Source organism: Exophiala aquamarina (assembly GCF_000709125.1).
Source record: "Exophiala aquamarina CBS 119918 chromosome Unknown aczIA-supercont1.6, whole genome shotgun sequence".
In the NCBI taxonomy this organism is placed as follows: domain Eukaryota; kingdom Fungi; phylum Ascomycota; class Eurotiomycetes; order Chaetothyriales; family Herpotrichiellaceae; genus Exophiala; species Exophiala aquamarina.
The window spans coordinates 1,569,258-1,596,667 of record NW_013550582.1 but is presented as its reverse complement, the minus strand read 5'-3'; the positions used below and the strand labels follow the sequence as shown (position 1 = coordinate 1,596,667).

Below are 27,410 nucleotides of genomic sequence, written 5' to 3'. Positions count from 1 at the left end.
GGTGCTAAGGAAAGCACAGGAACTCAGGAAATTTGGGGGTACTTATTTTTTCCTTTCTTTCTTCTGGGCTCAATGGCATCTCCTTGAGATATCATCTGACCTTTACCTTTGGGATGGCTTTTTTCGGGGCAGTGGTATCGGTAAACATAAAAAAATAAGAAGTATCTACAGCCTGCAACAGCTTGCAAGACAATAGTACATCAATGCATTCAAATGGCCCATTTTCATCTTGTAGAGTGCCTTCCGGTTCGTTCTCAAGGAAGACCTAGTTAGTTGGGCACTGCCGGTGGTGGGATGTCGAAGCCTGGTCCCCGTCGTTGCTTAAACCCCGCTTCAAGCCAGATCGCGCGGTCCCACAGATTTTTCATCGTCCTACCTCGAGGCTAGAGAGTGTAAGACAACACACAAAGAGTGTAAGAGCGAGAACGAAGCACATATATCCCAAAGGCCTGATTGTATGGAGGTCAAGTCAAGCTTCTCAGCCGCGACAATCACCGCCGCATCATTGTCTCTTTCAGCTCCCAGGGTCCCCTGCGGCTGGCAGAGGGGCGTGATTGGTAAGGACTTGCATTGCCCGTCTCACCGCCACACCCTCACCATCACCTTCGTGCTCACTCCGCACAGTCACTTGAATCCAGTATTGGAATACACTAGGTGTAGTAGAGTTGATCCGATCACACATATCTGTACCCATGTGAAGATTGCCATGCATTCGTTTGGACTCTGGTTCTTGGAATGCTGAACCATGCATGCTGCCTGCGCCCCCGAGAGGTCTATTCACTTCGTTCCACGGATATGGTGGCAATCAAGGAAAAGTCAACAGTTAGAGACACCGGGAACGTGGATCAAGTGCAGTTTCTGCTTGTACGAGTAGGTGACCTGGCAATTGGCGGAGCTGATTGCCCGAGTTTTCTGGTCTTTCACTTCCACCTCTGAAGAGATAGTGAGTATGTGCTAGTAGGTAGACGAGATAGTACGAGATAGTATATACCTAAATCCAATCCAATCCTATCCTATCTATCCTCCAATCCCATGTCTTTTCTGAAACGAAGTTGATGACCTCTGTGTTGATGGTTGGCACTGCTGTAGCTATTTACTCCTCCGTACCGAGGGAGCGTGAAAAGCTGATGTCGACGTCATGGCCACCCAGACGGGGGAAAATTCCATCGGAGCGAACCTGCCAACGCTTTGCACCTGATCATCCCACCCCAATTCATCCTCAACAGACCCTGTAGCTGTCAATCACAAGGCTGCCCAACGTTACAGGCCCGATCTCTTCAATGATATCGGCTTCCTAGACCCTGCGGCCCGCAATCGCCTCTCACGATCAATGCCACCGCGATAACAACTTCAACCCTTGTCGCCCATGCGAATCCACCCCAGTGTCCCCCTCCTCTCGAGAGGGCAGGGGCGCGCCACGTGGACTTGTTCTCGATGCAAGAACGCGAATCCCACGTTCTTTGATGCCCCCTCTCGTACATTCAACTCCCGTGCCGCCCGACCTGTACGCATCGTCCGACCGAAGAAAGTTGTCTACTGGGCCGCAGCTGGTGGCTCACTGGGAGGGAGTCTCCTTTTCTTTGGGGATGACCTCAAACATGGTTGGCGTGCGGCGGAAAGGACAGGGAGGGTCGTAACCACGTTGGCCGTAAACATCAATGAGTATGTTGCAAGAGAACGTCTTTTTGGAGATATGGGCTGACTGAGGCGTTCTTGCAGCTACCGCGTGACCTTGAAGCAGGAGCTGGACGATCCTGATGAAGAAACCCGCCTCCTAAAGGCCTGCCATAAGCGCTGTGCCGAGAGGACATTGAAAGTTCTCGAGAAGAATGGCTCCATCTTCATCAAACTCGGCCAGCACCTGTCCTCCATGGGCTATCTCCTTCCAACCGAGTGGACCGAGACATTCATTCCCTTGCAAGACAAATGCCCTGTCTCATCCTACGAATCGATAGAAGACATGTTTCTGAACGACACTGGCCACCGGATAGAAGAATCGTTTGAAGAATTCTCCCGTGACCCAATTGGTGCGGCAAGTTTGGCTCAAGTGCATACCGCACGCCTGAAGGGTACGGACCAGAAAGTCGCCGTAAAGGTGCAGCATCCAAGTCTCGAGGAATGGGTGCCTTTGGATCTGGCCTTGACGCGGTTCACCTTCAGTATGCTCAAAAGAGCCTTTCCTAATTACGACATGGAGTGGTTAAGCAGCGAAATGGATTTCTCCTTACCTCAAGAGCTGGATTTTTCTCTCGAGGGCGCCAATGCCGAGCGAGCCAGAGAGTATTTTTTGCGCAATGCGACTTTTCCACTCGTTATTCCCAAAGTCATCTCAGCCAGTCGGAGGATTCTCGTCATGGACTACGTGACAGGCGCAAGAGTGGACAATCTCGAATACTTCGTCAAAAACAGTATATCTCCCGATGAAGTCTCTGCGACTTTGGCCAGAATCTTCAACACTATGATTTTCCGGAGCGGCGCCCCTCTTCATTGTGATCCACATGGAGGCAATATCGCGGTACGCCACAATCCAACCCGGAGATATCCATATAATTTCGACATTATTCTCTACGACCATGGCCTTTACCGCATGCCCGACGACAAGTTGCGGCGAGACTATGCCAGACTATGGCTGGCAGTGATCGACGCGGACGAAGCTCGAATGCGTAAATACTGTTATGAAGTCGCAGGAATCACCGACGAACAGTTCCCTTTGTTCGCCTCGGCAATTACAGGTCGCGACTATCGAGTGTTGACGAGGAAGGAAGTCGCAACTTCGGCTCGAAACACCAAGGAGAAAGAAGATATCAATCAAGTATTTGGCGAAGACCTCCTACAACAGCTAGTGCAGCTACTAGGATCCGTGCCTCGGATCATTCTGCTGATTCTGAAAACCAATGACCTCACCCGTAGTCTGGACGAGTCTCTAGGCTCAACACAACCGATGCGCCCAATGATGATCCTCGCTCGCTATGCGAGTTTGACCGTGTGGGAGGAGGAAAAGGAGAAGATCCGAAAAGAGGGAAGTCTACTCAATCCCAGAAACTTCTGGCATTTGTTCCAGGCCTGGTTGAGTTTCGTGAGGGTTGAGCTGAAGCTTTTCGGCTACGAGCGATATCTGTCTGTCAGGAGGCATTTGAGGCTAGATGGTTGAAACGCTCGACCTGACGTACATACAGTGTCGGCAAGACACGAGTGGATTGCAGATCGATTGATTCTCCCATCACTGGTGGCTTGCTGAGCGACACAGACCTTTTTGCATTACGTTTTGTGCATTCCACGCACTATGATCCTTGTTAGCGAGGAGTTCGAGAATTATAAGATACTTTGTATAGAGAGGTTGGAGATTTTGCATCCAAGTAAATATCATTCGATGGCACATGCCCCTGCGCTAGGCTTTTGTCAATATATAAATCAAGCTATCTCGGAGCCGTGGCGTCCACGTGACTCTACGCTCATTTTTCCTATTTTGCTTTATCAAAGCGACTGATTATATGAATTAGTTAATGAAGGTTTTGCGTTCGCAGAATCCAGCACTCTCGAGTATCCACATCCAGAAGGATCGGTCCACCATCATCCCCCTCCGTAGCCGGCCGAAGGCTGTCGACTCATAATGCAGACTCTTTCCTGAATCTGTTACACTTTCACCCGGTAGTCGACCATCAGAGGTGCGATACAACAGAGAGTTCCCCGATGAAGGAAGGAGGATCTCGTCACTCAACATAACAATAATAATGATTAATCTCGGACTGTCGCGGATCTCGTCGCTCCTCCGACCTTTATTCGACGTGCATGACCCGCTGCCCTGGCGAGCCATCCACATAGCTGGCACAAATGGAAAGGGGTCGGTGGCCAGCTACATCTCGACGTTTCTCGCCCACCGAGGCTACAAGGTCGGCCGCTTCACCTCGCCGCACTTGGTCAATCGCTGGGACTGCATCTGGCTCAATTCTCGTGTCGTCGAGAAGGAAGTCTTCCTGCAGGTTGAGAACGAGCTGAGGGACCTCTCGGTCAAGGAGGGCATCAACGCGAGCGAGTTTGAGATCCTCACTGCTGTCGCGTTCGAGCTCTTCACCCGCCAGGGCATGGATTTCGGCGTCGTCGAATGTGGACTGGGCGGACGGCTGGATGCCACCAATGCTCTCCGGCCACAGGATGTGTGCGTGAGTGTCCTGGCGAAAGTCGGCCTGGACCATACGGAATTCCTGGGAAGCACTTTAAAGGAAATTGCGCGTGAGAAGTGTGGGATCTTCAAAAGAGGTGTCCCCGTCGTGGTCGACGAGAGTAACGACGAGGTCGTCAAAGACGTAGTGAAACAGAAACTGGATGAACTTGATCCTGGTACCACTGCTACTCCTCCTACAACTACAACTACTACTGCCGAATGCGGCCTGTGGTTCAGACTGCCCGCGACGCAGGCAGCAGTCCTCGATTCACTTACGATCCGAGCGCTCGGGCTCGCCGATCACCAGAGGCAGAACCTCTCCACCGCATACACCGCGTACTACATAGCTGAGCAACAACAAAACCCATCCTCCTCGAAGGGCCCCTTAGACCCCACACCCATCCCAGAACCGTTCGCGCAACGCATCCGGTCGACGATCCAGCACCTCCCAGCGCTGATCCAAAACGCGCACGCCTCGATCCGCGGCCGCCTGGAATGGCTCACTTTGCCCGCGCACCTCCTACCGTCGGAACCCCGCGGCAAGGAGCACTTCAGCATCCGAGCCCTCGTCGACGGCGCACACAACCCGCAATCCGCAGCCGCACTCGCCACACACATCGACCGCAACGTCCGTCGGCAACGTGCTCTGCAGGGACGGCCTCTGACATGGGTGCTGGCGATGAAGCGCGGGAAGGAGATCGACACGATTCTCCACACGTTGATCCACGACGGCGACAACGTCGTCGCCTGCTCGTTCGGCCCCGTCGACGGAATGCCGTGGGTCGAGAGCCTCTCTGCCGCCGAGCTGGCCGACCAGGCCCGGGCACTGACCTCTGGAAGGGTGGAAGGCGCACCGAAGAACGGCGACGTCGCAGCCGCGATTCAGCGGGCCGTCACGCTGGCCGAACGCGGCCGCGGCCACATCTGCATTGCCGGCAGTCTTTACCTTGTGAGCGACGTGCTGAGGCTCGTGGAAGAGGGAGTCGGAGGGAGGGAGGATTCGAGATGAAGTCGGTATCGCCCATCGGACCGGGGAACATCGAATCCAATCACGACAATGACTAAATAACTATTAAATCGGAGCCTTCCCCCCCCCCACTCCCCCCAAAATGAATAAATTCCGCGGCTCCCGTATTACTTATTTAATTAGCACAAATCGACATTACGGCGCCTATTGTACATTGTTAGCAGTCCTCAGATCTTCCTAGGCAGGCACAGCAGGGACGTCATTGCACAAGTGCTGCTTGTCATGTATATTTGGATGTATTCACCGGACTTTCGATGGGTTTACGACTAGCACCGACCATGACTCACACACATCCCTTGGCCGACGCTGCTGACAGGTGGTACATACCTACCGGAAGCGGAAGCTGCTAGCATACATATTGGTCGGTTAGGGAAAAAAAACCGGGTGTCAACTGTAACCTCACTACTATGATAGTCACATGACTATTAATTTCTGTACTTCTCGCCAGTCAAGGTAAGCAAGCGGCGCATGTGTCTCCACTCCCTTCGACAACCAGAGTTCCGAGAGACATCTGGTATGTGAATTCAGAGAGTGCCGCACGCCCGTTAAATGGGTACATACGTATAGTTAAAGAACTACATTTTTCTCTCTCCAGCAATGAATCGATAGAACGGATCCATCAGGGAGAAATTCACCACGCATCTGACTGAGCATATATAATCAGCCTTTTCCGATCCAGGAAGTCCTTAAAAAAGAAAGAGGCTACATTTCCAACGCGAATCAAGGACGGAACCCCCCCCCCCCCCCCTCCCCCCTTCTCCAAAAAAAGCCCCCAGGAAAACCCGAAATGACGCTCCATACATACACCCTCTCACGCTCGCGGCCCCACGACTTCAAGCTCTTCAGGGCGATCGCGCGGGTGCACCTGGCGGCATGGCTGGAAATCCCGTTGATGGGGACGATCATGTACCGGCCGGAACTCACCAACGCGGCCAACTGGGCGAGATATCTCCAGACAGATACCGAGTCGTTGAAGAATGAGGATGAGGTCAGGTTCGTGGTTGTCCTGGATGACCAACTTGTTCCAGACGAGACAGATGTGGAGACAGATGTGGAGGGCGCGGGGGAGGCCGAGGGAGATGGTGCAAGGCCGGAAGGACGTGTGATAGCGGCGATCAAATACTACGTCGTGCCGGCGACGGGCGCGCATCCTGATACCGAGACACAGAGGGAAATCGACAAGCAATCTGCATCCAGTGTCGCCGCTGACACCGAAGCTGCTGCAACCAGCAGCGCAAAAACACCGCATATGAACCACGAGCTGAGCGACATTTTCGTCGCATCCCTGATCGCCGCGCGACAAGAAGCCACACAGCTCATCGGGGCGCACGTCCTGATCGACAACGTATACACGGATCCCGCGCACCACCGGCGCGGCGCGGCCGGGATGCTGATGCGTCTTGCCGTGCGGGAGGCAGATCAGCTAGGCCTGCCGTGTATGCTTGAAGCCAGTCCAATGGGCATGAAGGTGTATGAGAGCGTCGGGTTCGGGGTGTTGCCGGGCAAGGATATCTGGATTGATCTATTGCGTTGGGAGGAGGGTGGGGATCAAGGTGAGGAGTTCTCGGAGAGGAGGCTTGAACAGGCAGGGGGAGTGAGGACGGCCGGGGATGGTTGGTATGTTCAGATGATTATGCTGCGGCCGGCCAAGTCGAAGTCGAAGTCGAAGGGTTTGGAGAGTGGCAGCATCGACTAGTCCTGGTGTTGAGTCAGGTCGTCTGATGAAGTCGCTCTAGCGTGTTCCGCTCCCGCGTTGTGAGTATCGTGGCCGCAATGTTGGCCATACTTGCAGAGAGATGTGTCAAATCTCACTGTATCTTGTAATTTTGGGGAAAAGGCTATGGCTACTGCTGAAATCTGAGTAGCCGGCTACATCTCATGATCGACGGATGGTTTGATAGATATTCGACGGGCCACCACAGACCAACTGTCGTAGCTATGCGATATCTACCCTCTCAATTCTTCCAGCGCGGTAAACTATCCAAATGAACCTTGTCTGCACCATAGAGGTAATAACCCCGAAGGTATTGAGTGAGCGTGTCCAGATTCGACGGTTCCATCGGATGTACCTGACCACAATCACTACGCGGACCGCTGGTAGAGGCGACGAGATCTGCACCAGAAACACAACCTTGTTCTGTCTGTTTCCCATCGTTCTCCATCAGCACAATCATATGGCCCATGAAGGGAATCTCCAGCCTCCACGGACTGAAGGCCGCGGACGATCCGATAGCAACCATGGTCCAGAGCGTGACTTCTCGCTCCGTCACCCTATCGGGATCTTCTGGATGGCTCGGACGTGTCATTTCAAGGGCAACATCTGACAGGATATCTAGATAGCTCCTCGGAGAGCTATCCCTGCTGTCTGATGGTGTGCCCGTCGGAGATGGCGCTAGAGTAAATGCACCTGGCTGATTGTGAAGGTTGAAAATGTAAACGAGTAATGCGAGAATGATTCGATGATCCAACGTTTTGAGCTTGACTTGGTCCGTAAGATGGAGCACCCTGAACATCTCGGTCATCGGACTGATGCGCTGGGTGGGGATCGATTGCGAAGTGAGGCCTTCGCAACCCGTGATATCAGCGCTTGCCGTCCGCATATAACGTGGCTCGAGAGAAACATGTTCAAAAATGCCCTGCAGAATATCCACCGTTGGGGAGATCAGGAGTCGCTTCGCAGTAATGGTGGATAAGACCGCTGAAGCATTGTTTTCGGGCCATGCTTTCACGGGGCCGTGCTCCTTGAAGCGTACCAGAACATCACCCCGAGTGAACTCGCAAGCGAAACTACCGTATAAAAGAAGGGGTAGAAAGAATTCGCTCCTGGTCCGTTGTCAACAAAGACAAGCAGTGGAGAGGGAATTGAACGAACTTGAGTAATTCATCCTGTAGTTCTGGGTGCAGCTTGCGGATCCCCCCTCGCGTGGATACAAAATGCTCCTGCGCTCGTTTATGCATCGAAAAAGCATGGCCATCTCCATTCGCTGCCTGCTAGTTTCCCAAGGAATAAATCACCATCAGCGAGTTGGTCTCCAAACCAAAGTCTGCGGGTAATCGATGTGTACTTACGTCTACATCCATCAGCCACAGCACAGCCAGGATGGAAGCGTCGTCGTCCGCAGCCTTGGCTGTTTCAAATTTCTTCCTCAATTGCTTCAGACCCTCGCCGCGATGGTATAACGATATGGTATGTGGCTGGCCAAACCCCCGTTGGTCGATGTTATAGTATGCCTGGCTCAAGGCAATGAGGACATGGAAAAGCTCAGGATTGTGCATGGAAACATTGAACCACACCAGATATCTGCTAGTCTCGGTTGCAAGGGCAGGACTAAACCTCGGTGTCAGGAATCGGATGACTACAATTCAGCGAGCAGTCAGTAAGGCAGCTATATGCATCGGACGGGACGATTGAGAACAGAACGGCCTGGAGTTCGTCCCAGGGGTACATTGGAAGGCATGATGGTGGCAAGGCCTACAATAATCCACAAGGAAGGGGACATATGGTCGAATTTGGACGGGATAACTTTCAAAAGGATCGACCAACGGACTTCCCAAAGGTGACCCCTTTAAGAATGTGGTTTCCATGACACGGGTAAGCGCTTGCTCGGTATCATTCTGGGAAGAGGAACTTTTGCTCTCGTCCTGGCCTTCACTTTTGGGCGACGATCGTTCTTCACCACGTTGTAGGAAAGGGCGATAGAGTGTCCGACCAAGCACTATTCTCTTTGAGGTCGGACGGCAGATCTTAGATGCAACTGAAGAGACTGTGCGCCGATTGCATTTGCTCTTGAATTGCTCTGGATTGCTGGACGTGATGAAAACATTGCGTTGTATTTGGGATGACATTGAGCCTAATCCACGAGCAAATCTGGTGTCTCTTCTGGCGATTCGCCTGTTCTCGCCATATATAGCCTGGTCCTATTAGTTGATAGGCTGGCGAAAGTCGGCTGGTTAGTGTCTTTATAAAGAGTGTGTAGCTATGATTGGACGAAGTCTCATGTTGCTCACCCATGTATGTATCCGAGCCTTATGAGCGGATCGAGAAGTTGAGATGCAGCACAATAAATATGATGTTCAATGTATTGATATAGAGACTGACAAGTGCTTATTTATTACATAAGCAGCTTGCATCTTGGCTCTCGGTGGCTCTTAGGTGGCTCTTCTTGCATCCTTGCTTGGCCTGGCAGTCTCCATGACTCGACACTTTTGGCGATGTTAGGCATCCTCCATAGGTAGTTTGTGCTTGGCTGTAACGTGAGTTGCGTCTTAAAAGGGCCATAAGTCCTGTGGCGCGAGCAGCCTGGGCACGCGTCATGTTGTGCCTTCAGCCGCACGAACGCGAAGATGGCATTACAACTCTAGGATTGTATGCGTCCTGTTGACCGTAGCACTGGCGCACACCGACAATGGCAACTACTAATGAAATGATCAAGTCATTATTCTTCTGCCCACCTTCGCTCACGAAGTGGAAGCTCAGCGCCTTCCTGGGCTCGGCTGCCGCTTTCTTCTGCTCTCCAAGCAAAGTATTCACCTAGTCGTACTTCTGCGTAGGAGGCATAATCAAAATCGATCTGGGAAATGGTTGCTTGGATCAAAGCCCAGATGCCCCAGTATAAACCAGGCATACCGCGCCATCGATCGATTTCTTCCATCAAGACCTGGAGCATATTACCAGGGAAGGGTGTGTCGCTGTGGGCTTTGTACGAGTCGAGGTAGTCTTTGAGGAATTGACGACGGATAGACTTTGTTGGTAGCATACCGTAATCACAGTCATAGCCACCCCATTCGGCGAAATGATTGGCAATATCGAAAGTGGCAGGGCATGGTGTGGCATATTCGTAATCGATGAAGGAGACTTTCAGAGTGTTATCCGCCTTACTATCGACGGACTCGGAGGGTAACATGATGACATTGGCACTTAACAGGTCACAGTGTCCAAAGACAAACCCCTTGACGCCTGGACCCCGCTCATTGTCAAGGTCTTTGAAGGATCGGTCGAGTTCTCCCTGAAGAAGTTCTTTCCTGGCTTTCTTCTTGGGTGTCTCATCTGGCAAAGCGCCAACCCACTTCTGCATGACGGACCAGCAGTTTGGAACAGGTGACCTCGAGTTCAAGGGAGAATTGGGAGATGTACCATTCACGGCATGCCCATTGGTAGCATTGCTGCTTTCTGCAACCGAGTCCACGGGAAGTCGGGCATGCCACTCACCCAGGCGAGTAGCCACAGCACGCCACACAGGTTCCCTGATCAAGTCTTGAGGAGTACACACTTTTCCAATGATGTACCTATACAACAGGCCATTATTGAACCTTGCTAGCAATGGGGGAGCAAGACCACGCTCAGCACATAGCGCATGCGACATAGCTTCTCTATCTCGATCGATCAAGATTTCAGTGTTGTTGCCATAGGCACGCAGCAGAACAGAGTCTCGATCGATCTCATCCTGGGACAGGCCAGGTAGATGTTTGCCGACTTTGAGCAACTGGAAGAGCAGATACCGCGTGAGCACGTGCCTCGCCGTGGATAGGTAGCAGTGGAGGGGCCTTACAGTGTTTGTGATGCCGTCGGTGAACTTGACGACTTCTAGTTTACCAGGAGCAGTTCGCCATTTGGGTTGGATTCTGTAGACCAGTTCAATAGCAGATTCCTCCGAGTTCTTGTTGTCGAAGGAGGCATCGATATGGAGGAGTTGCGAGCCATGCCCGTTTGCGTCAGTCTTAATTGAACCCATATTGCTGCATGACCTAGCAAGGAGGAACGGAATAATCAGAGTGGGATCAAAGGCGGGGATATGGATAGGACTTTTGCAGCGACGAGGGTCTATTTCGAGGAGAGAGGAAGGGCTGTGGACGAGAAGTTGGTAGACCGATAAATCGTGGGTTAAAAGAGAACCGGCACATGCGCAGGATGGAGGACTGAACTGGTATTAGGTTGGATGGGCCACTAGGGGCCGCTGCCTGCCCACCTGTACGCAGGACGAGGACTCGAGTTGTGAACTGTGAGTCGTGCCTGGAAGCGCACAAATCGAAATTGGAGAATGACGGAATCCCCCTCGTGCTTGGGTTTCAATTGTTGATCGCGAAGCCACTAAAGGAAAGCCCCGCGTTGCTGGCACCTGGTATCCCGTGCAGCCGTGCCTCACGCCCCACTCGTCTGTAGGGGTGCCTTGGGCCCCAAGTCATTGGACCCTGACGTCTTACAAGTTACGAACTTACGTGTCCGAGTATGTACGGTACGGAGTATCTACTCGCCAGTACTGTGTAGGCCGTACCCACCGAGGGGGGAAATGTGCCGGCTGCCGCTTTAAAGCGTATTGTATGTACTTGAGGACCCTCCAATCTTGGCACTTCGCAACTGGTTCAGGTAGGTCTGCCGAGGCGCTGACCTAATTGTACACTTGTTCACAAACATCGATGGTGTCATGCAGCTTTGTTGATAGTTACTACTATGGGGGCAATCTGCATAGGGAAGTTGTGGCTGAGAACCATAAAAACCGGGAATTTGAGGGTGGTATGAACGCGGGTCCCCTCACATACGGCAATTTGAATGCCGAGGAAGCGATATGGGATCCCACCGAATGAATACTTGATCAGGGTTTTCGGCATCTTCTCTCGCAAGTCGTGCGTGAATGGGGGCATGCAAGATCTATGGAGTCGAGATCATCAAAGTCTCATCTTGTTGGTACCTTCACTGCGCCTTGCCGTTCATTAATGACCTGTAGCTGATGAGCTTGACAATGATCCTTTGGCTGTATATCTCCCACGTAGCAATGGCCTGCTCAATTTACTCAATGAGCGTACAGTTTGCGCCAGTTCTGCGACTGAATATTTTGCCGCCTTGGTCTTCGCGTTCTTCGTTCTGGGAGTCTTCGTTCACACCCTTCCCTTTATGGACAAGTCAAGCATTGCAACTTTGTTCAGGCATGCTATGTCTCTCATGGAGAATTGCTGGCTGTGCTTCCGTTGCAAGCTTCGGAAGACACCAGCGGAAAATTCATAGGAAGACAAGCTCACAGTCTGAATTTATGCGCACATGAAAGGTTGGCATTTGCAATTTCAGGGGCTGCGTTGCTGGGTAAGTGAAAGGGCGTGGACGACATAAAAGGTCACGTGCGAAGTTCGTCACGAGCAAGAATGTCATTAGAATGTTCTCGCAGTCAAGGAAGAGACATATCTATGGACTCAAAAGAGTTACAAATGTCGTAATAATTTGATTTCACGAAGAGTAAATCGACACAGTGAAACTAAGGACAAGAAGATAATGGTGAAGAAAAGTAAAAGGCATTCCCAAGTTACACCCAACGGGATAAACCAATCCTCGACTAGGGACGAGTATGGCTCGCACGAGAACCGCGTAAGGTATTCCTCGCCGTCGTTCAAGAAAATCTCGAGATAGGTACAGCCCTCTGAAAGCAGGCCCTGGCTGTTCTATCGTCATTCTCTCGCCGCTCTAACCGCTACACACGAGGGGTAAGGAGTCCGCTATCCACCCGCACGAGGTCGAAATCGATGCTCATCGAAAGTGGTGCAAAGTCGATCTCTTTTCCACGTCATCTGCGGCTTGGCCCTGCAAACATCATGGGTTAGACGGAAAGGCCGGTATTGATGGCCCACTCCTTCAGTTTGATTTTCATGGCATCGCACTTGAATACTTGCGGAATTCAGCATGAAGGCGGGTACCCCAGGAGGGGACCATCATTCGCATTCTGGGAGAGCATGGGCGGAACAATCGCCTGTAGGTCCTTGTGCGGCCCCCCCTGTCCCTGTCATTTATCCAATACTTGTTGTCCATACCGATTTGCTTCGTCTATACACCTACTGTAGCTAATGGACTTACGAAGTCCTCATCAACAATGCCGAATTCATGCTCAACGTTCACTTCTTGGTCTTTTTCGACTTCTTCTCACCAGCGGTCTCCTTGATTAATTTCTCCTCTTTCGCAACTTGTTCCTCAGTACCACTCTTCGTCTTTTTCTTCAACTTTTTCTCTTCTTTTTCGACATCTTCTGGTGCTGTAGCATGCTTAGCCTTCGCCTTGACCTTCCCCTGATCCTTGCTTTCGGTTTGTGCCTCAGTCCCGCCGAGGATGCTTTTCAAAATGATTCTTGCCCCCGCAACCTGCGGATCCAAGGCATCTTTCTTCTGTGTCAACTTCTTTAACAGTTCTTGTTTCTCCTCAAAGTCGTTGGCTTCTAACATTGCCACGACGACAAACGAATTCGGCCCGTTCGCCCAGTTCGCAATCTCCTCTTCTCCCCGGGTATTGATCTGCTCGTACAACAGTCCGTGAAATTTGAGTGGTGGCTCCACCTTGACAATGGATTTGGTCTCCTTGTCGAACCGGCCACCCTGGACAAGGGCTTTGAGCATTCTGCCAACGGCCGGGGTGCTCAGGACTTGAGCACTTTCCTCACTCTCGTCGCTCCCTATTTTCGCAAGAGCCGACAAGGCTGGCTGGGCATCGCCAATTGCACCGAGGAGCACTTCGGTAACGAATTGGCATCCAAAACTGGACTTTGCGAGCAAGCTGGATTGAGAGGCGATCAAGTCGAGTAATGATTGTGAGATGGATTTCAACAGTTCATGGCGTCGCGTTTCCGGATCCTTTTTCGAGGTCATGGTGCGAATCCCACGAACTTCTTTGATGATTGCCGTAGTGTCATCTGTCACGAGCCACTTTGGTGCCTCCGGTGACATGAGATATAGAAGTGGAATCCGAGCTGTAAGATGTTCTGTCTGAGACAGCAAATCTTGATCTCTCGCTTCGCCATCAAGGTCCTTGCCCAGGAGTTCTGAAAATATGGCCTTTGCGGTCATGACAGTATCATCAATGGTGTCATATGCTGTCAGGAGCACATTGTGACCATATGGGTCAGAAGCCAGTAATTTCATGTGAGTCTTGAAGAACTTGAGGATTGTGCGTCTGTCTTTAGAACTGCCATAGGCGAGCGAGAGGCAGACAAGGCGGGAACCTGACTTGGTGAAGGCTAGGTTCTTGTAGCAGTCACCCTCCTCGTCATCACGTAGCATCTCAAGAAACTCTGTAATCTCTGGACTGTCTGGTTTACAGTTGAGGAAATATTGCAGCAGCGCATCGTGAAGAATTGTGAATCCTGTCGTCTTCTTTTGAACAAGTTGATTGGTCATTTCCTTCAAATGCTGCATGATCGGACTCCTCTTCTCTGGGTTCTGAGCCAGAATCTCCGATAGATCGGTGGGGACATTGTCCGACTTGCTGTTGGCTTTGGCAAAGACAACAAATTCGGGCCCATACCATTCGCGCAGCATAATAGCTCTTTGCTGTTTGCTCGCTATTGTGCGATAGATATCATCCACGATCCAGCTCGCCTCAGGATGTCTGATGAGCCGTTTGACATGACCGTAGAACTCTTCCACGACAGCGTCCCGAACCTCATCATCTTCCGTTACCATCTTCGCAATCAGAAACTTAGCGTATTTTGATTCAGCCAGTTCTCTATAATGTCCTTTCAACTCCATGGCAATCTGTTTCTTCTGTGCGGGGGTCGCATATTTCAATGCACATTGAATGACACGAACGGAATCATGTTTGAAAACAAACTCTGTAACTCTTCCGGTAATGATATCAAACAACTCTTTGACAAGTTGGTCCCGCTCATCTTTAGGGACGTGGGACTTGCGGCGCAGGCGTTCCCATATCTTCTTCGACCGATAGATCGAGTCCGCGTTAGGTTTGGCTGCTTTTCGTTCGGAAGCAAGCTGTTTCTGCTTTACGTGGGCTTCACGGGACGATGAGCCTGTCGTGTCTGTATAACTCATTAGCATATCGTACCGACTCTGAGGCATGATCCTTGCAACTTACCACTAAGATATGGTTCAGGTTTATTCGACTTGAATACCTCAGGGCGGTAACGTTCTTTGACCTTGCTCGTCCTTTCTCTGTCTCCTGCGAATTTGGTCTTTTTACTAGGTCCTTTCTCCCCGGCATCTATCGTACGTTTTGTCCCGGCCATCTTTGACATGTTGTGATGCGAAATCTTGTGCTGATTTGAGGCCTAAGAAAACACGTGCAAAACAGCGATTCTACTTTTTTTTCTAGACATCGGCCGTTTTAGAAACAAACTGAGCAAACTTTCCAAGTTTCTCCAGATTGTAGAAAGCTGGGCATCCTTGGCATATACGGTGAAGTACTCAGCTCAGATGCTCCACACTTCAGCCTCAACCCTCCCGGCCTTGTCTAGGTTGCACGGGTTTTTAAAGCTGAAGGCATCAATTACGAAGGACTGCACGAGTCCGCTTCCTTGAAACCTTGATCTGTCCTGCGGGCTCAGAGCTGCGTTTCGTGTGATCATAGCTACAGGAAACGAACCACTCGACGCCACGAGCCAACTTGGAAATCATGACCTACTGTAGATTGACAAGATAAGGGACGGGCTCTTTCCCCACTTGTTGGCAACGATGAAGAACCTGTGAATCTTCTTTCTCGATTCGCGTTCAGGAAAGTACGCTTGCTCCCGACCATGACCCGATAATAACCTCTCGCTTGAGACTTGAAAACCTGGCTACTGGTCTATTTGGAGCTAGTTGGTACCGCAATTGTGGTACTCTGACCCGCCCGTTTGGTAGAAAGTATTGGCCCAGCTCTGAGTTTACATTGATGGCTTCTTTCCCCTCGGGGTTGGATAGGTAACAGGACAGAATCTGGGGATGGAAGCCTGGGGCTCCTGCTTCCTGGCACTAACAACGTGATTACCGTACTTATGTAGCCAGCCAACCGCTTGAAGGGCAACGACTACAAATAGGTAGCTCGGCTCGCACAACATTCGTGTTCTCCAAATCTATCTCACAAGACGACAGCACATTGCAAAGTTATACCCTCAAATCGGAACCTATACTGAAGGGGGTAGCATTGAAACAATGGTCATGGCGAAAGGGGATATGAATCCTACCGTGGAGACAAAGGAGAATACCTCCGAGGAGTCTTCTCCCATGCACGTCCACTCGCAGCAGAAGGCGACAAAACAAATGATCTTGTTTGCGTCGTTTATTGCTCTTGCAGGTTGGATTTTTAACTTCGACCTGGGTAAGTCAATGTTATCCACACATTCAGGACCTTAGTGTCTGGTTTTCTAACGAATACCCAGGATTCGGTGGCACTGTCCTTCAAATGCAGCCGTATCGGAAATCTTTTGGGAAATGCGCTCCAAAAACAGACCCTCAGACAGGAATCACTGCCGTAGTATGCTCACAAACCGCCCTACAACAAGGTCTAGTCTCCTTGACATTGCTTTTCATTGCCCTTGGTGGCGCGATTTCTGGTCCTGTTGGGAATCGCCTCGGGCGCCGCGGAACGATTCAAGTAGGAGCAGCTTTCGCAGCCATCGGCGCGGGAGGAATGCTGGGTACTGCTGGAAACTTCACTGCCTACCTTGTCTGTAAGTGTATCGGCGGCGTGGGGCTTGGGCATATTATTGCTGCCGCTCCGGTATACGGCGCGGAGTGCGTTGTCGCAAGCAAGAGAGGGATGCTGCTCGCTCTCTACAATATTGGACTCGGTACAGGAAATGCGGTCGCAGCTGCAGTTTGCTTAGGCTCTTCGAGCTATACCAGTAATCTCGCATGGCAGATTCCCATTATCTGTCAAATTCCGCTTTCATGCATCCTCGGATTCGGTGTGCTCCTATTCCCAGAGTCCCCTCGCTGGCTCTTGACTAAGGGCCGAGATGATGCCGCAAAAAGATCATTTGCATGGTATTATGCCAAAACACCCGAGCATCCGGACGTCCTTCTTCAAGTACAAGATGTGCAACGCCATATCGAAATGGAGAAATTAGACCATGCGAACTCGAGATGGACAGAGATTTACCAGGGTGGTAACTTTCGACGTACCCTTATTAGTGGACTTATCATGGTGGGACTCGCTATCACTGGCTCTAAGTTTGTCGGGCCTTACGGAGCAATCTTTCTCGCCAAAGTTGGTATTAAAAGCCCTTTCCTCAACAACTTCATCCTAGCTAGCTGTACGATGGCAGGATCTCTACCTGGCCCGTTTGTCATTGAATACGGTGGACGACGCTTTTCAATGCTCTGGGGTTATTTTTGCATGACCATATGCATGCTCACCATCGCGATTGTGGGATCCGTCCTAGGTCAAGACAGCCGTACAGCAAAGGTCGTGCTGCTCGTGTTCCTCTTTCTCTGGGCATACTTGTTTGGGATGTTCATTGGCACCAGCGTCTGGATTGCCGCACCTGAGCAACACAGCCTCAGACTGCGAACATATGGTCAAGCGTCGACAACGCTGGTGTATCAGATATTTGGCTTCGCTGGCAGTTTCTACGGCCCTTACATGCTCAGCGTAGACTACGGTAATATGGGTCTCAGTGTTGGATATTTCTATTCGGGTACATTCCCTTTCCTCTCGAATAAGGTCTATGCTCACAACGTCCAGGTGTAACTTTTTTAATGCTCTTGCTAACCTTCTTCTTCGTGCCCGAAACCGCTCGTCTTACATTGGAGCAAATCGACGAATATTTCTTCTCTGGTAGGCCAGCCTGGAAAACATCGACAGGTCAAAACAAGAAAATCGCTCAGGGACAAGCCTTCGATGATGGCTCGAGTGAGGGTGATAGCTCCTGAGGGAGGGAAGTTGTTGCCAAAATTAATGGAGAAGGGGCTGAATACCTGGGAGGGGGGGAGGGTTTTTGTGCCTTGTTTTGGGCTTGTCAAACGTCTACAGACGTATTGACATCCGGAGCTGCCACGCGTTCGGGCGGTAGTGACTTATACTCGGAGACAGGCAGTAACAGCAGAGTAAGAAGTATATGAGCGGCATTTTCGAGAAACAGCTAGTTTAATTCGAAGATTCTACGTCCTCCTGCCAGTTTTCAGATATGCTGCTTTCCCAACGATTCAACGAGAGAATCGTAATAGTGCCTACGATGAGACATGACGACCTCGAATTGATTTCTCTTAAGCAGTCAAAGTGTGCCTGAGGTTTCTCAAAACATGCTCATCCATAAGCCACCTTCCTCAGCCTGTGCTCTCAAGAACTCCATACTCTCATTTGGACTAGCAACCTCAGAGCGATAAAAGAGCGTGTCGTTTACCACTTCGACAGTCTGCGCAGTTTTGATCGACCCATTTGCGCCATCAGATCTTCCGTCTTGCTCGACTTTCCCACTGTCATTGATCAGCTCCATAAACGCCCTGACCACTGCTGCGATTGAAGTAGCATGTTTCTTGGGCCACAACTCTAGCAACTTAGGAGGCGCAAGTGAGGTAGGTACGAAGCCAGGCATGATGCAATTGACAGCAATATTGTCATGCTTCAGTAGCCTCCTGCCAACCGAGCGAGTCAGCCCCACCACTCCATGTTTTGAGGCACAATACTGTGGTGCCACGGGGAATGGATACTGCCCAACACAGCTTCCAGTGATCACAAACTTCGGATTAAAGTCCGACATTTTCGACACCATCCGAGATTTCCGTGCATAGTAGATGAACAGCTTGAGTGCGTACACCACACTGAGGAGGTTCACCTCAATGCATTTCAAGTTGGGGATACCAGGCTCGGCATCCAGATCCATGGCATCGTAGATGGATTCCTTGTCGTCAGTCCCCGCATTTACAGCGATGAAGTCAATGCGGTTCGTGTTCATTCCATTCCAGTTCCAGGCTTGCTTGAATGCGTTCGACAGTTCATGCCAGCATGAAACATCTGTTGAGATGAATAATGTTCGGTCCGGATCGAGGTTGAGCTTTTTGGCAGGCGTGCCTCGCGCAACCATGACCACTCGCCAAGCTGGGTTCTCGAGCGAGAGGAGATGCTGTGTCAGAGCAAGTCCTATGCCTGATGTCGCCCCTGTGACAATGGCAGTTCTTAGATGAGGACCAGACATAGTTGACTGGATGACGGATGCTGAATTTGTGTATACGCAGATATTGGTGTGATTTACCTGAGTATTCTCAGACGTGAGCGTGTAGACTCGGTACAGGTTTGGGACATCAATAACATGTCTTTGTTGCACCTTGCAATTATATCCCACCTAGATTGGGTACACGTGTGGTTTTGTGATAATCACGGACTTAACGGGTAGCCCGCGCCGCCTCAGCACAGGGAGTCACACATAGGCTGAAATAAGGTGAGAATGCCAAATGCTCGTAAAGCAAAAATTGTCCAATATATCCATCCGACTACGCCCCAGGGAGAGTGGAGTGTCGGATATTAGGGTACCGCAATATTTGATTCTCCACACCAGGGGACATTACGGCAACAGCCGCCCCGCAGACCCAATTTCGACAAACCAAGAAGTAAGATAGGTGACGATAATAGTGCAAGCAAAGCCATATTAACCGATGGGCATATTAGACGACAATTTTTAGGTCCACACCTCCAAAGCATGCATGATGAGTCACTCTGGTGGAGATGAGGTTGCCTGATGGTGTTTAGTCGCTTGATAGGGGGCTGCACCGCATTTTTCTGTTGCTAGTTATTAACTGGGTCACATATATATAGTGAAGACTCGATCGCAGTGACCTAGCTTTGCCATATTGCTAATAGACTAAAATTCTTTGGACTGGTAGTATTTGCTGAGGAATCTAGTCGGTTGGTACAATGTAGGTTCCCTCCATGAGCTGGCGCAGAGAGCTATTGTAAGCGCTTTGAAATCCACAGAAAACGAATGCCAGCCTCGTTAACCACACAGTTTCTGTGCTATGAAGTTCAGATGGACGGCGTCACGTGAAATGGGATTGTCAGCCTCGCCTCGGTTGGGAATTGGTTGGTGATCGCGGTCTGTCTTTGCGGGGTAAAATCGGCTCCACGGCCACAGCATTTCAACGCTTTACTGCTCTCGGAATGCTTAGACCCATTCTGACCGTGGTAAGCTCATTTTCAACGTAATGACATGCTTTGCAAGCACCAGATTATCTTTTGTGACTTCAGGAAAGCCTGAAATTACTCTTTGAAGATGCACATCGGCAAGGGTTCTACAGGCTTCTGGAATTTTGTTCGACTTATATGATTTCTATTGGTGAGGGAATGGAGACCCTGAGAGGACAAGTAGCAAGCGAGGTGGGCCGGAGGAGGCAGCATTGTAGATACTGCCATAAGTTTTCTTCGAAATACGAACACTTGCTTGTGAGTTGACACCATCATTAGTCTGCTTGCGATATGATGACCTAACCTTCCGAAGCGGCATGAAAGAACGCGTACGTCCATGCACCCTTGTCACCAGCCCTTCAAGGTCTCACTCACTCTTCTTCCAGATACCGGAGACAGGCCGTTTTCATGTGAAATTTGTCGGAGGACTTTTGCTAGAGTTGACACTCTAAACCGCCACAAAAAAACACATAAAGATTCAGACCTTCAAAGATTCTCAAAATCAAGTGCCCAACTAGATGAGCAAGGTGTTCCAGAAGCTTCGGCTCCGAGTGTTTCACAAGCGGCCGAGATGTGGAACTGGCAACAAGAATCACATCATGACAATCTGGATATCTCAGGAGTCGTGAACGGAACGCAGTTGGACAACGATCTGAACCAAGCCCCGTTCCAATTTTCCAGTCTGGATCAGAGCCATCCTCTGACTTTCGATGAGTCGGAAGATATCCTGCAATATCTATTCCCATCCCCAGTGGCTTGGTCGATTCCGGACACTCCTGACCCTGGAGCACAACATTCCAGACTTACGGGCCACGACATTGCGAAAAGTACTGTTCGTGATGTCCAATCAAGACAAATAGAAGAAGCCAGTCCGCAAGCCCTTTTACAGTTGAATAACTTGATTCTTGATGCAGTAAGCAACAGCAGAAGATATCATTTGTTTTGCTCGACTGTTCACTAACAATTCAATATTAGTCGGCGAGTTACAAGCTGGAGATACGACAGAAGGGAATTACGAGCTCGTTCTTTGACGTATGCCTCTCACTATTTTTCTCACGCTTCAATACCTGTTTCCCAGTACTTCATGAAGCAACATGGACAATGAAAGGTACGACTCCTTTCGTTTTACTCAGTATGGCGGCAATCGGCTCTCTCTTCATTGGAACTGCCGACGCCGTTTCAAAGGTAAGCCAAGTTCCTAGTCCCACTATTAATATTGATCAGTGGTCTTTAGGGTGAACTTCTATGGGAAATTGCCTATGTTGCCGCTTCGACTAGAGTATGTCGTTCCTTTTTGTCATCTAATTCCCGCGGCTCTGCTGACAACTGCATACTCAGTGGAACTATGTTTACGAGCAAAGCTTGACCGATCATACTTCTAGTTGGCAAATTGTGACATGTTCCATACTTGGACAAGTATACGCGATGCTATCAAAGGTGTTTAATCGGGAGAATCACGCTTTTGAATTTGGGACTCTCGCTGACGCAACAACAGTCACACAAGTTAAGACATATATCCCAAACTGTGCATGGTTGGCCGTTCTCGTGGGCACGAAGGCTAGGAATGTTCGAACTTGAGGAATTCACGCTGGAAGATCTGCCAGAAGATGCTGCTCCAATCCAGGAGAGGCTAGAGAGCTGGAAGCAGTGGGCGGATCTGGAGACCAAGAGAAGGAGCATATTTGCACTCTTCATAATCGACGCTCAGTTAGCGCGTTACCATGGAGGTCTGCCGATTGGGAAGCACGTACTAAACCCATTGCAGTCGGCAGCGCCGCACGCGGTATTCCATGCGACCACGGTTGACGAATGGAGTACGAAAATGCGGCAACAATGGAAAGATCCACATCCGCTGAGAGAGATCTACAATATGATCTTCGAATCCAAATTACCACGAGGGGCTTCTATCTACCCGTTCACCATCTCAGTGCTCCTCGAAGGAATCCAGGCAGTGATTCTGGAAAGAAACTTTGCAGGAGGGGATGCCGTGGGCGTAGTTTCGGAAGCTGTACTCGTTCAGGCGCTCCTCACTATCAAGACCAAGTGCTTGGGAAATCCCGAGGTGCCCATTGGAAATCTGGAGCTTCATATTCGGTGGAAGGCACTATGTCTCGACTTGATAGTTGATACCGTCAAGCTCTTCAGACAGCTCGGCGGCGAAGGGCCACCGCAGAACATTTTCGGCGTGGGGCAAAAACCTACCATACCCTCAGAGGGTCCTAACAGATGGACACAGAGCCCGAAAGGACGAAGGGCATTGCTATTTGCAATCGGAATCCAAGATCTGGCAGAGCGGTTGCCCGTAGGACGTGTTACGGCACCGAGTATGCCTCCAGCGGTATTTTCTGCGGCGACCATATATTGTGCATATTGCCGAGCGGGACAAGCTGACGTTGTGGTACCGCAAGAGCTGGACTGGGCTATAATAGCAGGTGTAGAAGGCCACAATGACGGACCAATTGCGTCAAAGTGTCGGCAATTCATCGAGACCCAGCGCTTACAGCCAGGCTTCCGGAGATTGAACTTGCGGCACTCGCTCTACCAGTTTCAAGCCATGTTGCGGGCCATGTCCACTCACTGGGGGATAGCGGAAGAAATGCGACAGCAGCTCTACCCATGGACTTCGTTCGGCTCAGAATAAAAAAGACTTTTGATTGAAACCTTTCCCTAATCAGAAGCGTGTCATAAATTCAACAGAACCAAAGACCTGGCCGCAGGCGTCACTGGAGATAGGCTGCCCATGGGCTTGGCCTGAGGAAGAAACATAGAGAGTGAACTCTTGAAAGTGTCAGTGAGGCTGCGCGTGGCCATGTTGCTCTTGAGCAAATAGCCGATTCGGTGGCGAAGGATCACTTGTAGCTAAAACTCCCAAATCACAACCAGCGTACGGGTTAAGACGACTTCCTTCCAAAGTGTCGATCTGAGTCACACTCTGTTAATATCGGCTGACTTCTTTGAACATGGATTAATGCTGTAACTCTATTATACGTTTCAATTGTTTGTCTGGACAATATCTCTCGAGAACTCTCATTTACCTAGCTAGATGGCAACAACCTCTGTGCATTCTCAAAGCAAAGTTTATCACGATCTTGCTGGTTCGGAAAGGCCTGGGGCACGAACTCATCATGGTCCTTTGATGACTGCGTCACCACACTAATCGGTGTCCATGGAAAGTCAGTGCCATACAGGATGCGCTCTGGGGTGACATGTTGTAATAGACCCTGCATCTGTTCTGGAAACGGCCAGCCCGCTGTGTCGAAGTAAAATTGCTGGTTCAATTTCGCGTGAACCTTCTCAACGGACAAGTCATCCCCGAGACCTATGATCGGACTTGCTCCGCAGATGCGTCGGATCATTGGTGGGAGAGCACCACCGCAGTGTGAAATAATATATGTGATGTTTGGATATCTGTTAACGGTCCCAGAAATGAACAGATTAGCAACTGCCCGCGCCGTTTCGAAGAAGAATTCCAGCATGGGCTGAGGTATATGAGGGAGCGGCGTGGCTGCTTGTCCGGTGCCCAAGCAGGGTGTCGTCGGATGAATGAATACCACTGCCTTCTTCTCATTAAGAGCCCGCATCACTGGTTCAAATTTTTCGTCTCCCAGATATGTCCCATGATGGTTCGTCTCTACAACGACGCCATCAGCATTTAGATCCTTTTTGTCAAACGCGGCTTTGATTTCCTCCAGAGTTCCAGCTACGTCGGGCAGGGGGGTTGAAGCAAAGAATCCAATGCGATCTGGACAACGTCTCTTGAAATTTGCTGCCGCGATGTTACAATCTCTAGTGACTCTTCGAGCCAGGTCGTCGTTCCCTTGGATCAGATGGGTTCCTGGCGAAGTGATGCTGAGATATGCCTTGTTGATATCGAGTGAGTCCATCATTGCCAGATGCTCGTCTTCCGACCATGTCGGAAACCCTGGCATGCCGTCTGGGTGAGCATGCCCATGCTCAAGACAGACTTGTCGGTAGCTGTCTGGCACATAGTGCGAGTGTACATCGACCTTGTTTTGCAGGGTCGGCATCATTTCGTTCTTCAATTGAAAGCCTTGGTTCCGGGAGAGAGTTCTGAACACTTCTGCAAATGTGACAGCCACGATCCTAGAGAAAGTTGTGATTAACTCTGGTTTAGACTCGAATGCAACTCTCTAGGCTCTGCTTGGTGAGTACCTCTTCAAGATTCGCGTATGTTTGCGATGAGTATATCTACAGTAGTTCGCCTTGCCGAGAACCCGATTAACTGAGAGCGTCCCTACCCTTACCCGTAAATCTACTGAAAACCTCCCAACGAGCGGAAATCCCTACAAGGAACATTGATATCAAACAGCCGAACCCGGGAATTGCATGCTGTACTCCGCATTGAAACAGAAGTTGACAGTGGGAAACTGGACCGCTAGTGGATCTAGTGGTACCGCAAACTTACTCGTATCTTCACATGGTGCCACTTCTCCGCAACCCTGCGGTACCTCGATGGGAAGAGAGTCTCCAATTATCTCCTGGTAGATGTAAATGACGGACATAATATACGACGCCCGCATGATCAGAGCCTATTTCATATTGCCTGCTATGTAATAGCCCCAAAAAGGGACCGCAATCAGCTTGTTTTCCTTCACAGACCCGATTTACGCGGTACTGGCTAGCGACACCGATGCTGGGTTGCAACAACCTTTCCTTCCAAGCATAAAGATTCTAGGTGGGACGCCCGAGAAAAGTCATGGCATTCACTTCGCCTTTGGTGGGGTCATTTGTGCGAGTTGCAAGATCGTGTCCCTTGGTTGAATGCTTTAAACCCTGATCAAGAGTCAAGGTGCCAGCGGAAGATCTCATTGTTAATGTCCATCTAGCCGAGCTGTCACTGCTGTCGAAAGAAGACTAATTCTTCCTTCAACTCGATTCTCATAAATATAGATACAACAGATAGGAAACTTGAAGGCAACAACCATAAAGGAAGTAGTCAATAAGACATGGCAAGCGCCATTTCCGTACCATTGTTGACACAGGCAACGGAGACGCTCCAAAGAGACAAACAACGGCACTCACGACATCCAGCACCAGGGAAGCCGCTATTCGCAGAACGTCAGGTTCGAATTATCTGCATCGGTGCTGGTGCGTCGGGGCTGTGCTTTGCGTACAAGTTACAACGATCGTTTCAGAACTTCAAGTTGACCATTTATGAGAAAAACCCGGCGATTTCGGGGACATGGTGGGAGAACAGGTATCCCGGGTATGTATTTGCCGACTTCCACTTGCTTCTGTATTGCAGAGCCGAGAGTGTGAAAAGTTCAGTATGTGTCTTGACTAACGGTTTACCCATGCAGATGTGCCTGTGACGTTCCGGCCCACAATTACACTTTCTCTTGGGAGCCGTCTGTCAATGCCAGTGCTGTTTATGTCTCTTCTGAGGAATTATTCCAGTACTTTCAGAATTTCGCAGAAAAACATGAATTGAAAAAGTACATCCAGCTGCAGCAACAGGTTGTTGGTGCCAGTTGGAACGGCGAAGCCTGGGACGTCGAAGTCAGCAATGGCAGGGAGGGATCCAAATATCATGACCAGTGCGACATTCTCATCAATGCCACTGGGATTTTGAATAATTGGCGGTGGCCTGATGTGCCGGGCTTGCATGAATTTAAGGGACCGTTGCTTCATAGTGCAAACTGGAATCCTGATGTCGCTCTTGATGGAAAGACTGTCGGACTGATTGGGAATGGGTAAAGTCATCAATACCTTGTGAAGAGGGTCTCTCGAGGCTTCATTGCTGACTACTTTCATTCTGCAGATCATCTGGTATTCAAATATTGCCAGCCATCCAGCCCAAAGTAGAGAAACTGGTGACATTCATAAGAGGCACAAGCTGGATCTCACCTGTCCATGGCTTAGACCAGCATAGATACACGGAAACCGAAATGAATAACTTCAAGAACAACCCGAACGAATTGCTAGAGTACCGCAAGATGAACGAGACGAGCATGAATTGCTTGTTTGGTACATTCATCAAAGACTCCGACACCCAAAATGAGATCAAGGACGATCTAACGGCTCAGATGCGAACAAAGCTCAACAATCAGGACCTGGCATCGAAACTGATCCCCAAATGGAGCCCTGGTTGCCGCCGCCTTACTCCGGGTATCAACTACCTCGAAACGCTGCGAAAGGACAATGTAGAAGTCGTCCTCGGTGAGATCAAGCGGATCACTAAGGGCGGATGTGTGGATAATACTGGTGTCGAACATCCTTTGGACGTTTTGATCTGTGCTACGGGATTCGATGTGTCGTTTAAACCTCGCTTTCCAGTACAAGGCCACAGAGTCAATCTTCAGAATGAGTGGGCAGACGATCCAAGGAGCTATCTCGGCACCGCTGCAGCGGATATACCGAACTACATGTTCTTCCTGGGGCCTAACTGTCCCATTGGCAATGGCCCGGTATTGCGGGTCATCGGTATGTGACGAACTTCCCATAATTTGTTTGCCAATAGTCTGGTGTCGAAACACTGACACTGCAATGTAGAAGTGCAGGCAGATTATATGTTGCACTGGGTTGATCGGTGGCAGACGGAGAACATCCGCAGCTTCTCACCCAAGAAGGAAGCGGTGGACGATTTCGTCGAGCATGTTGACAAGTACATGCAGTGCACCGTATGGACAGAGGACTGCCGATCATGGTACAAGAACGGCACGAAAGAAGGCCGAGTCATGGCGCTATGGCCCGGCAGTTCCTTGCATTTCATGGAAGTGATGGAACATCCTCGCCATGATGATTTCGAAGTGCGTTACAATGGCAATCGCTTCTCGTGGATGGGCAGTGGCTACAGCCAAACTGAGATGGACCCGTCCGCTGATTGGGCTTACTATATCTCAAACACTGACCTGAGCCCCTTCTCGTCTAAGTCTAAGAGGAGAAAGATTGTGACAGGGGCGAAATTTATTAGCAGCACACCTCAATTCCATCCGAGCGAGGCTGCCCTGACAGAGGAGAAGCGACCTTTGGTCGAGGTTGTGGAGATCCAACGAAATGGTCTTGCGGCTTGACGATGTCTCTAAGGAAAGGATCCTTCTGATGGCCGGTCCTGACGGGGATCAAAGCGAATATGATATTTCTGTTTGAACAATTCACCATACTCATCGTTAGAGACAGGATAGGATATGAGAGTTTGTAAATAGAACCGAGCTCTCATGTAAGCCATAGATATACTTAAGATGATGAAAGGACTCCCTAGCTCTAGGTTCTGGCATCCTCAACTAGTAACTAAAAAACCATAGAAATGAATACATGTCGAGAAGCAATCCTGAAATGGCTGACATCGTTCTTCAAGGCCGCGCCCACGTGCTCTGATGAACATTCTCAAAGCCAGT

At 50.2% G+C, this 27,410-nt stretch overlaps 11 protein-coding genes across 11 annotated transcripts; 6 read left to right on the top strand and 5 right to left on the bottom strand.

Annotated features, from left to right (window-relative positions):
• Positions 1-1,366: 1,366 nt before the first annotated feature.
• Positions 1,367-3,151, top strand: A1O9_07928 (Atypical/ABC1/ABC1-B protein kinase; the record flags this gene model as incomplete). Its single annotated transcript, XM_013403483.1, has 2 exons — positions 1,367-1,662; positions 1,720-3,151. The coding sequence occupies 2 exons, from the start codon at positions 1,367-1,369 to the stop codon at positions 3,149-3,151; spliced, it is 1,728 nt and encodes a 575-aa protein (XP_013258937.1).
• Positions 3,152-3,731: 580 nt separating this feature from the next.
• Positions 3,732-5,171, top strand: A1O9_07927 (uncharacterized protein; the record flags this gene model as incomplete). Its single annotated transcript, XM_013403482.1, has 1 exon — positions 3,732-5,171. The coding sequence occupies one exon, from the start codon at positions 3,732-3,734 to the stop codon at positions 5,169-5,171; it is 1,440 nt and encodes a 479-aa protein (XP_013258936.1).
• Positions 5,172-5,976: 805 nt separating this feature from the next.
• A1O9_07926 (uncharacterized protein) lies at positions 5,977-6,885 on the top strand (the record flags this gene model as incomplete). Its single annotated transcript, XM_013403481.1, has 1 exon — positions 5,977-6,885. The coding sequence occupies one exon, from the start codon at positions 5,977-5,979 to the stop codon at positions 6,883-6,885; it is 909 nt and encodes a 302-aa protein (XP_013258935.1).
• A 259-nt stretch (positions 6,886-7,144) lies between these two features.
• Positions 7,145-9,035, bottom strand: A1O9_07925 (uncharacterized protein; the record flags this gene model as incomplete). The annotated part of the gene is made up of 4 exons (XM_013403480.1): positions 7,145-8,012; positions 8,062-8,180; positions 8,259-8,545; positions 8,666-9,035. The coding sequence occupies 4 exons, from the start codon at positions 9,033-9,035 to the stop codon at positions 7,145-7,147; spliced, it is 1,644 nt and encodes a 547-aa protein (XP_013258934.1).
• A 590-nt stretch (positions 9,036-9,625) lies between these two features.
• A1O9_07924 (ethanolamine kinase) lies at positions 9,626-10,921 on the bottom strand (the record flags this gene model as incomplete). The annotated part of the gene is made up of 2 exons (XM_013403479.1): positions 9,626-10,672; positions 10,739-10,921. The coding sequence occupies 2 exons, from the start codon at positions 10,919-10,921 to the stop codon at positions 9,626-9,628; spliced, it is 1,230 nt and encodes a 409-aa protein (XP_013258933.1).
• A 2,143-nt stretch (positions 10,922-13,064) lies between these two features.
• On the bottom strand, positions 13,065-15,190 carry A1O9_07923 (uncharacterized protein; the record flags this gene model as incomplete). The annotated part of the gene is made up of 2 exons (XM_013403478.1): positions 13,065-14,974; positions 15,031-15,190. 2 exons carry the CDS (start codon positions 15,188-15,190, stop codon positions 13,065-13,067), a joined length of 2,070 nt encoding a protein of 689 aa, XP_013258932.1.
• Positions 15,191-16,091: 901 nt separating this feature from the next.
• On the top strand, positions 16,092-17,625 carry A1O9_07922 (uncharacterized protein; the record flags this gene model as incomplete). Its single annotated transcript, XM_013403477.1, has 2 exons — positions 16,092-16,251; positions 16,313-17,625. 2 exons carry the CDS (start codon positions 16,092-16,094, stop codon positions 17,623-17,625), a joined length of 1,473 nt encoding a protein of 490 aa, XP_013258931.1.
• A 544-nt stretch (positions 17,626-18,169) lies between these two features.
• On the bottom strand, positions 18,170-19,069 carry A1O9_07921 (uncharacterized protein; the record flags this gene model as incomplete). The annotated part of the gene is made up of 1 exon (XM_013403476.1): positions 18,170-19,069. One exon carries the CDS (start codon positions 19,067-19,069, stop codon positions 18,170-18,172), a length of 900 nt encoding a protein of 299 aa, XP_013258930.1.
• Positions 19,070-21,616: 2,547 nt separating this feature from the next.
• Positions 21,617-22,693, top strand: A1O9_07920 (uncharacterized protein; the record flags this gene model as incomplete). Its single annotated transcript, XM_013403475.1, has 1 exon — positions 21,617-22,693. One exon carries the CDS (start codon positions 21,617-21,619, stop codon positions 22,691-22,693), a length of 1,077 nt encoding a protein of 358 aa, XP_013258929.1.
• Positions 22,694-23,087: 394 nt separating this feature from the next.
• A1O9_07919 (uncharacterized protein) lies at positions 23,088-24,080 on the bottom strand (the record flags this gene model as incomplete). The annotated part of the gene is made up of 1 exon (XM_013403474.1): positions 23,088-24,080. One exon carries the CDS (start codon positions 24,078-24,080, stop codon positions 23,088-23,090), a length of 993 nt encoding a protein of 330 aa, XP_013258928.1.
• Positions 24,081-25,019: 939 nt separating this feature from the next.
• Positions 25,020-27,086, top strand: A1O9_07918 (uncharacterized protein; the record flags this gene model as incomplete). The annotated part of the gene is made up of 4 exons (XM_013403473.1): positions 25,020-25,279; positions 25,374-25,766; positions 25,835-26,496; positions 26,566-27,086. 4 exons carry the CDS (start codon positions 25,020-25,022, stop codon positions 27,084-27,086), a joined length of 1,836 nt encoding a protein of 611 aa, XP_013258927.1.
• Positions 27,087-27,410: the final 324 nt, after the last annotated feature.